Raw genomic sequence first — 9586 nt, 5'->3', positions numbered from 1 at the left:
ATATAAATAGATAAAAAGTGCTTCTTTAGAGTTCTACTTTTATTATCATATATTTAAGTTTAGTTGGTAATGGTGAGAAGAAGTTTATATTGTTCCATAATGTATGTTGTTCTGGTTTTTTCTGGGTGGTTATTGAAAGTGACAACCAACTTCAAACAACCATTTTTCTAGCTTCCATCCTTTTGTTTTAAACGTGTAGAACTGGAAGTCTTTCTTAAGTTTTCAATAATATAATTAAACAATAAACACATATATATAATGTTGTTCGTTTAGATAATTTTATAATGAATAATAATATAATAATTTTATAATGGTTGGCGTTGTAGGCGGAGATTTAAATGGGATAAAAGATTGGTTGAATACATAGCATTTCCTTCATTTAATGCGCAAAAATTTGATAGAGCATGAAAGAAGGGCGATGGAACAGTGATAGTCAAAAGGAAACAAATTTCACATGGTGGTGCCAACCTTATAACCCCATAAAAGGACATTAAACTCCCATATATTTTTAACCATTAAAACGTGCTGGGTTTGCTTCTGCCTTCCTTAATCAAAGGAAACCTGAAGCTAACCCACTTCATCCCAACCAGAGGTATACAAATTTAATCATAATTTGTCTTTTAACAAACCATTCTATTTTATTCATGTTAAATGTTGTGTCTGAAAATGGAAATATAATAATTTATGAATTTAAGTGTGCAATTATGTATAATAAAAATATATGCGACCCATATTTATGGTATCCGTTTCAAATATATTTGAAAGCTACAACACAGCAAAGAATAAATTAAAGCATTTGAGTATTTAAGACTCCAACCACTCTCCCATTGGTTGTAAACAGTGAACAACAGGATATCATCAATCTCATTCAAATTGCTTAAAACTTTTTTCTCCATCTAATGCCAATACAACGTAACAATACGAGGAATCCTTCACAAGTTATAGTACTGGGGGATCAACAAATGTCCATCTATCAGACAAAAAGAGGACTCGATAGATGCCATGGGAATGCACCTCTCCGTCGACCTCTATGCTCCCGAACACATCCTTGCCTCCACCAGTAACATCGTGCACTTGAAAAAACCAGTAACATCACCCTCATTTGGGAGTGCGACCCTCCCTTTGATCCATCAAGTAATTAGGCTATCTGACGAGATCTCGCACTTCCCTCTCATAAATACCTTTACATCTATTTGGTCATGTATTAAGAACCACTGGTTATACCATGAAGCTACGACCCACACTCCCCTATCCATTCCATATCAAGCTCATCTGATCTGTTACTGAAGTGGAAAGAGTAGTGGAACACTTGTCGAACACTCAAAGACCCCATCCTCCTTTCAAGCGTTAAAAAAAAAAAAGAAAAAATATTTTGGGAAATGAAACTTAGTTTATATAGCCCAGATATTCGTAGGCCCAAATACCCATCAAACCAGGCCCATCATATGATCTGAAGAATGGACGGCCCATCTAAGCCCAACCGAACCCAGCCCACTGTCGTCTAAAGTTCTTCAGTTTGGCGGTGGACATTTTGGCGCCTCCTCTCTTCGGGAGTTTTCTCGAGTTTTTCTTCTGAGATTTCGTCCTCTGAAACTACTCCACTTGCTCGTCTCCTCTGCAAGTTTTGTATTTCGACGAAAGAATAGGCGAATCAAGTTTGCTGCGTGAATATGAGCCCTGGTGGTTATACGGTCGAAGTGACGGGCTTGTCTCCTAAAGCCGAAGAGAAAGATGTCCTCGATTTCTTCGCTTTCTGTGGTCCAATCGAGCTCGTTGAGATTATTAGGTATTCATTTCTTCCGTATTCAGCATTCAATTTCATGTCCTCGAGTCCGTAATTTCAGTATATTTGCATCTTATTGGGTGAACGAGTCGTATTTAAAAGATGTCATAGATTTTTCTAAACGTGATTAGGTTTGTAGTGGCTGTTTAGTGGTGATCACCCTAAATTTATGGCCTTTTTGTTTGAGTTTATATATTTTTTTTGTCTTTTCTCTTTTTCGAAAGCGCTTGGTGTATGGATTTCTGGTTTATGAAAACAGATCTGGTGAAGATGCCTGCACTGCCTATGTGACATTCAAAGATGCTTATTCTCAAGAGACTGCTTGCTTACTGAGTGTGAGTATTTCAATTCCATTTATGCTTCTGGCCTACAATACAGTATTTCAGTCTCTTTTTCCATTACTTTTTATTTGGAGCTACAGGGTATGCTCCCACGCGCGCTGATGCCATATAGACACGTGATCTTTATATTTTTAAATTTTGTTTGTGATATTTATTTCTGACTTCTCATATTTTATAACGAGAATCTGAAGAATATGGTTTAATGCATCGTTAGAATTGTGAAATAGCAATACTTTGGTTCTGGGCTGCACCCATGTTTTTATAGTGAAAACTGCATTCTTTTGTTGTGAACCACATATTTAATTTACAATGCCAAAATGAATCGCTCTTTTAAAAAAACTCTGGAAACACGATAGTGCCTTAGTAGGCATTATTATGTGGTTAACTTGTGTAGATGTGGCTCATTTGGCAATTTTGTTGGATGGGATGCTTTTCAACGAACTAGAAAATGGTTGAACCATACAGGGAAAAATGCCTTTTAATAAAGAAGGGTCCATGATCGTTTCTAAGAAGAATGGCAGTGGCATTTTTCTTTTCTCAATTGAAAAAGCTGTTCAATTTTCTCTGGGTTCCTTGGAGGAAGGAACATTTCATCTGGTTTTGGTGAAGGATTTCTCTGTCTTTCCTCAATGAAGCAGCCGGTTTCCTTTGTAGTTGATTGAGTCCCTCTTTTACTGGATTCCTATTGATAGTGAAGGGCTCCTTCGTTTCCTTCAGTAGGGTCTTTTGTTAGAGAAGAAAACCTATTGAGTGTGCTTACAACAATATATTATTAGAATCAAAATAATTGAAAGAGAGAGAAACTTGAAGAAGCCATAATATAAATATGCCGTTGAAATGTTCTTAGAAGCATGATCATGGATATAACTAAGCATTCTATTGAAAAAAAAGTGGACCTGTTTATCATTGTACGGACATGGCTTTTAAATGTAAGGCACATGACAAATCTGAATCTTCTTATACAAAAAAGAATAATAATAATAATAAAAATGAAGACAAATCTGAACCATCGGCAAATGACAAATCTGGATATGTGATTAGACAAAATCGCATAATTGTTTTTGTTGCTGCTGCTGCTGAATCTGTGTTTATAGGCAATAACATCGTTGTTTTTGTTGTAGAATTTATGACTAGAGTGACAACAACATTGTAGCTGTTTTGTTGAGTACTCTGTGGTTGGAGATAATAACGTTGTTGTTGTTGTTGAATCCATAGTTATTAATAGTTATTGTTGAATAATCTGCTAGACACATTTATCTCTCCATCTTCTCTTTTGCTGCAAATTTGCGTTGTTTTTAGGTATGAATTATTAATGTAATCTGAACAACATCAGATGAACTGCTCTTGGATGCAATTTATAAAGGATTTTCTGTACGGATACTACATTTCAGTTTGTAAGCATCAAACGTTCTGGTTTGATTATTCTGTTTGTGGTTTGGGGTTTTCAATCAACGTTCATTTCTGGTCATGTGCTTAATGATGTTGAACATACCTTTATTCATCTGATCACTTCATGCCATTAGTTTTTCGCCAAGGAGACAATGGTCGCTACTTTTCATCCTTTGTCTTCCACCTGATAATAATGATCATGCTTCTAATAGTTCAATGTCTGGTTATTGCAGGGTGCAACAATTGTAGATCAACGAGTGTGCATAACACGGTGGGGACATTTTGATGATGAATTTGGTTTCTGGAGTAGGCCTTCCGGTTACCATGAAGAAGACAGTACTGCTGTAAGTGTCAAAAATAATGTTTATTAATATTTCCTACCTGTTGCAATTTGCAAATGTTTTCTTCCTGTTGACAATCTTTGATTAGTTGATGAGTTTTCCATCTTATAGTCGGCACAAAGAAGTCAGTTTATTTCCAGCGCTGGTAACGCAGTGACCATGGCCCAAGAAGTAGTCAAAACCATGCTGTCCATGGGTTACGTGCTGGGCAAAGATGCATTAACCAAAGCCAAAACCTTTGATGAATCTCATCAGGTCTCAGCAACCGCAGCAGCTAAGGTAGCAGATTTGAGTCATAGAATTGGTCTTACTGACATGATAGGTGCGGGTTTTGAAGCAGTTAAAACCATGGATGATAAGTACCACGTATTGCAGACCACCAAATCAGCTATATCAGCCACAGGAAGAACAGCTGCTGCCGCTGCCGATACCGTGGTCCAAAGTGGCTACTTCTCTAGGGGAGCTCTTTTCGTGTCGGATGCCCTGAATCGAGCAGCCAAAGTTGCTGCTGACTTGGGTAGTCGTGGTGTTGAGCACTGATGGGTTAGAGAGTGCTACTCTTCCATTGTAAATAAATTATATAAAAAAAAAATGTTAAACACTTACTACCTTAAAATTTTGCAAGTTTATACCGGTATTTTATCAGAGCGTACATTCATCTGAAAGCTGTACGTATAAGTATAAACTCTACATTTCATAGAGTTCAATCACACTAGTCATTTGACCCCACAAGTTTGCTAAATTTTAACCCCAAATAAGGTAAAATCCAATCAGAGATGAACTATATTGAGTCGTTTGTCAGTTTGTAAATTCAGTATCCTTGGAGTCAAATCTGTTTTTTTAGCACTCTTGGAAACGTCTCCCAAATTGTACTTTTTACAATCCTGCTTCTTACAGATTGTCTTCTTCTCCGTAACCAATTTGTTAGTTGGGTTGCGCTCGAATTTGATAAACTTTATTTGGTTCATTTAGATTGTTGATTGTCTAACTGGGAGGCCATATGGATGTCTGCTTGATTCGGACGCAACAAGAATGAAGTCCCGCATGCAATTTCATGATGTTGCCGCCTTTGGATAGTTTCTTCCAGCTGTAATTGTCCGAGGCTTGCAACTCGCTCCATCTGGCAATAGCTCCCTGCAAGTTACAGGTCGGTATGCTCTTCAATTTTCTGCTGTGGACTGTGGATTGTGGTCTCATCAAGTAGACATCGAACATGCATTTGTATTATATGACTCTTGGCATTTAGGCAACACGAGGGACAAACTCGAATGTTATATCTAAGCTGTTAATTAATCGATCAAGTCTCGGCCATAACATTTGAATCATGCATTGCACAATATTCCCACACACCGTGGCTGTATTGTCGTGGTCGGAATCGATCACATCATCTGCTGCAAGTACATAAATAGTTTCAATAGAAATGATCATGGACCCTTCTTTATTAAAAAGCATCTTACCTGTATGGTTCAACCATTTTGTAGTACGTTGAAAAGCATCCCATCCAACAAAATAGAAAGTAGGATATTTTACTCGGATTGAAACAGCCGACACTGTTGACAAACCAAAGCACATCCGGGAAATATTCAACCTGAGTTAGTCGAGTCAAAAACGTTATTAACTGAGAATTATGGAGTTGGAAAAGGAAACAAACACCAAAAGAAAAAAGGAAATAGAAGGAGGAGCTTGTATATTCTGACTTTTACAGAAAATGATGATAGAAGGACCAATTATGTTGGGGCAATTGTAGTGTACAAATTCTTGTTTTTGGGGGTATCTGAAATAATTGTCCTTTCGGAACTATTTGGACCTTTTTGTTGCTGTGATGGGTTAAGAGACAGACCCCCTTTGAATGGTGGGTCAGCCATAGTGTGCGATTGTTGGTGTGGGTCTTCGCAAATAACAGTGCTTTGAAACTGACTGAGTACGTAGGAGGGAAGTCATTGTTTCTCCAAAGGAGACTCCTGCCTCCCTTTCCTACTCTTCTTAACCAACACAGCAGCTTTCTCCTCCTTTTACCCACACTGCACCTTGCCGTTATGTTCATCTTCCATAAACCATCAACAGTATCAAGTGAGATCAGACTTCAGCCATAAACCATGTCTTTAGATCTATAGATTTCTATTTTTGCAGCTTGCTACTTCAGTTTGTCTATTCTAGACCACAGATTTGGTTAATTAGGTCAAAACCCTAAAGTTATCCCAGCTTCTAAAACCCGCTTCTTAAATGGAAAAGAAAAAAAGAAAACCCCAAAGAATGCTGTGTTATGTGTCTCGCTTGTAGACCTCTTTCTCAAAGATGAAAGAATCCCGAGGCCTAGAGCCTTCGATTCATCTTCCTTTAAGTTAGTGAAGGAAGGACATAACGTTCTTCATCACTATAGAGAACAAAATTTGTGGTTCACGTCAACCTTGTTTTATTATATTATAAGATATTCACATATATGTATCAATCTTATCCATCTATTTTTCTATTCCCTTTCCTCTCCTCTCTTACATTTTACGTTATGTTTGTAAAGGATTCCAAATCCTTTGTCAAAGCAAAGGGCCCCAACGGCATGAATAGCCATCTCTTCACAGATGGCCAGAAAACAGCTGCCATCTGCTTTAAGGGATGGATTTGAATAAAATAAGTACCTTCCCCTTCGAGAGGGGAGGACAGTGGGAAAGTGAAAAGTGATGCTGTATTTAGATCCATAAAAAATTTCTCACATCATCCTCCACAATCCAGATTTGATCTCTCAAATTGATTAGTTTTGTTACAGATAAGAGAAAGAATACAAGAAATACATGGAAAACTTACCAATTATATAGAGAGAGAATGCAAGAACTACATGAAAAACTTACCAATTATGTATGGAATTGAATTTCTGTACTCTTAAGACACAGATTTTGAATCCAAACAAGAATTTAGGTCACATCATCATCCATGGCGAGATATGAATAGGTAAAGCCATTAATCCAAGTGACATTAAAATGACTGAAGCTCAGGCTTATATACCATCAAACAACCTGCCAAATTATCTCCATGACTTCCCTGATGGATATGAATTGAGATGCAAAAATGAACAAATCAGCTTTTGGAGCATTCTTCAAATTGAAAAGAAAGAAAGAACAGCATCCACTCCACTTGTTTGACGAATTGGACACACAAAAAAAAAAAAAAAACTTGGAAGATTTTCATTTCCAAATAAATAAGGTAGTAGCAATGGTTAAAGCCACTTTCTATCCCTCCCTTTTCCGTATGATACAATACAAATATAAATATACAACAATTGTTCATTTCAATCTGCAAAGCAAAATCTTTTTAGAACACTTTTTGAATCCTAAACAAACTCACTGTTCATACATGTTGAAACCAATCAGGAAATTGTCCCTACCAAACCAATGGCTAAGATTACGAGTGCCATTCTAGCCATTAGTCACTATTATAATCATTTTTTTTTTTTTTTTATTGTTACAGAAACTGTAATCTAAACTAAACCAGTTGTTGGGGAATCCCTATCGCTGCATATCTTCCTGAGTGGAAGGGGAAATGAATATATATTTATAGGAAGCAAAGCATTCAGAAAACTTAAATTTTAAAAAAGTTTTATTAGAAAAAAAAGACCAGAGAGAGAAAAGGAGTGACGTAAGAGAGAGGAAGCACATGGGATCAATCAGTGTCAGCTGAATACACCAACAGAAGCATGAACACATGTGGAGGAGAAGATTCAGATTATTAATTAAAAATGAATTCTTTTTTTTATTTTATTTGAAATATTTGAAAAAAAAATGTGCAACAGGGGTGGGGGAAGAACATGGATCCACCCCATTCCAATGGGGCACTGCAAAGCTTCCAACTCATAAGGCATGTGATGATGCAGCTGAGAATCCTTCAACCTCTTTTTTCAAACTCACTATTTTCCTTTCCTTTTTCTTCCCCTTTCTCAATGGGACCTCTTTTCAGTCTCATCCTCACCAATTCAAACGACATCACCACGTCCCCTATTTGCTAACCTCTCTAGCCTTCATTTTGATGGGATCCCCCCTCCCTCCATTTCTTTCATGTTTACAACAGTTTTGACTATCTGAAAATTTATTATAGGAAGCCACTGATGGGGACAAAAGATTCTCAAATATTAGGATGAAGTAGTGGATATATATAATCCCCAAAATCAAGGTAGATCGTGTTCATGTGTGGCTGCTCTGATTCATTTATTTTATTTATTTATTGAATTTTATGTGTTATCAAAGGTTAAGTCATGTGATGGAAGATTTGACAGAGAAAAACCACTGTGGGTAAAAGTTAGATGAAATGTGCATACAAATCTGTGGCTGCAGAATTCCCACTAATATTGAGCTGTTTATGATATGAATGATGCCTTTAAATTGCTTCCATGGGTCCTATGTGGTCTGTGTTTCTTTCCATGTACGTCATGGAATCAATTCAACTTAGAAGAAAGAAGAAATATTGCCCAAAAAGCGGGCTTTGAGTTTCGAGGGTCGATAACTTCCTGTTTAATTAGCTATTCAATTTTGCATTTACTGTACTCTCTGCGTGTGTGTGTGTGTGTGTTGCCGTCCTTCCTTTTCTCATGCATCCATTCTCTCTTTCCCCCTCTCCCCCACAAAATCACAATGCCCCACCTTCATTTTTCTCAATCATACACAATAACAAGGCGATTCTTATGGCGAAATTTGCTTCTTCGTCATTTCTTTTATAACCTTGAACCCATTTCAATCAACCTGATCTTGTTAAACGGATTACAGATATTAGAGCAAACTCATTTCCTTTAAGAGAATGTAAGGTTGGTATGTTTCTACTCCAAATGTGTAATACACTCCATTGTTTTGAGTCGTTGAAATTCTTATACACCCCTATTCAAGTGCACATGTGATGTGTGGACGGAAAATATTAATTAATACTCTATATTGGCAAGACTTACGCCACGATTCAAAATATGGATATTAGCACCTAGACGCTCCAACATTCTCTCTACATCCCATGTGATACACTATTTTCTTGAGTCGAGTTGAATTTCTTTTCAATATGTTTTGTATTCTCTAAAAGAAATTTCTAATGAGCTCTCATTCATCCTGAGATTACTCTAAGATAAATATGCTCAACTTTATATTTTTTATAGAACTTATTAGTATGGATAGTAACCATGAATTTTTTGAAGCTACCGTACTTAAACGTGTCGCCTAACTTGGTCTGCTTCAAGTTATATGATAGAAATAGTATTATATGTATGGTGGGCAAGAAGTGAAAAGTGGTAAAAGGCAAGAGAGATTTGCATGGAGATGAGAGTTTGACATAATAATAATACAAAAGAAGATAAAGTGAGAGAAAAGGACAAAAGAAGGCAGTGGGGGGATAGTGATACTGATAGAGTGAAGAGTAAGAGAGAGCAGTAGTGAAATGGATTGGGAATGGACAAACATTAGACATCAGATTGGGGGAAGGAAGGCGTAATAGCAGCTCCACTGCTCTGCACTGATGCACTGCTCCACTGCACCACTGCTCCACTCCCCTTTCTTATTTTCTCTCATATCCATCATCTTCATTTGTAAACACTCAACCCTCTCCCTTTCAAACATGAGAAAGAAAGAAAGAAAGAAAGAAAAAATGGGAAGATTGATGATGGGAAAGAGGTTGGTCCTGCTGCACGATACCCTGTTGGTGGGTTAGGTAGCAACCCCTGCCCACCCTCTCTCCGGACCCATCCCTTAGATTCCTGCCCCCACCCCCCC

At 37.3% G+C, this 9586-nt stretch overlaps 1 protein-coding gene across 2 annotated transcripts; it reads left to right on the top strand.

Annotated features, from left to right (window-relative positions):
- The first annotated feature begins 1527 nt into the window (after window positions 1-1527).
- Window positions 1528-5179, top strand: LOC111458806 (binding partner of ACD11 1-like). 2 transcript variants are annotated; one of them, XM_023101626.1, is made up of 5 exons: window positions 1528-1786; window positions 2043-2118; window positions 3747-3857; window positions 3966-4397; window positions 4827-5179. In XM_023101626.1, the coding sequence occupies exons 1-4, from the start codon at window positions 1671-1673 to the stop codon at window positions 4392-4394; spliced, it is 732 nt and encodes a 243-aa protein (XP_022957394.1). In that variant the 5' UTR covers window positions 1528-1670; the 3' UTR covers window positions 4395-4397; window positions 4827-5179. The 2 variants fall into 2 exon arrangements, with proteins under 2 accessions (XP_022957394.1, XP_022957393.1); XM_023101625.1 differs by lacking the exon at window positions 4827-5179 and having other exon boundaries at window positions 3966-4702.
- Window positions 5180-9586: the final 4407 nt, after the last annotated feature.

This window comes from Cucurbita moschata, unplaced genomic scaffold, assembly GCF_002738365.1.
Source record: "Cucurbita moschata cultivar Rifu unplaced genomic scaffold, Cmos_1.0 Cmo_Scf00021, whole genome shotgun sequence".
Lineage (NCBI taxonomy): Eukaryota > Viridiplantae > Streptophyta > Magnoliopsida > Cucurbitales > Cucurbitaceae > Cucurbita > Cucurbita moschata.
Note: the sequence above shows the minus strand (reverse complement) of the source record. Positions and strands in the feature narration are given on the sequence as shown.

Bases quoted from the DNA above. Each gene is read 5' to 3' on its own strand.
- LOC111458806 (XM_023101626.1), top strand. From the start codon at position 1,671: ATGAGCCCTGGTGGTTATACGGTCGAAGTGACGGGCTTGTCTCCTAAA. The intron at 1,787-2,042 runs GTATTCATTTCT...TTATGAAAACAG, and splicing joins GAGCTCGTTGAGATTATTAG to ATCTGGTGAAGATGCCTGCA. The intron at 3,858-3,965 runs GTAAGTGTCAAA...TCCATCTTATAG, and splicing joins ATGAAGAAGACAGTACTGCT to TCGGCACAAAGAAGTCAGTT.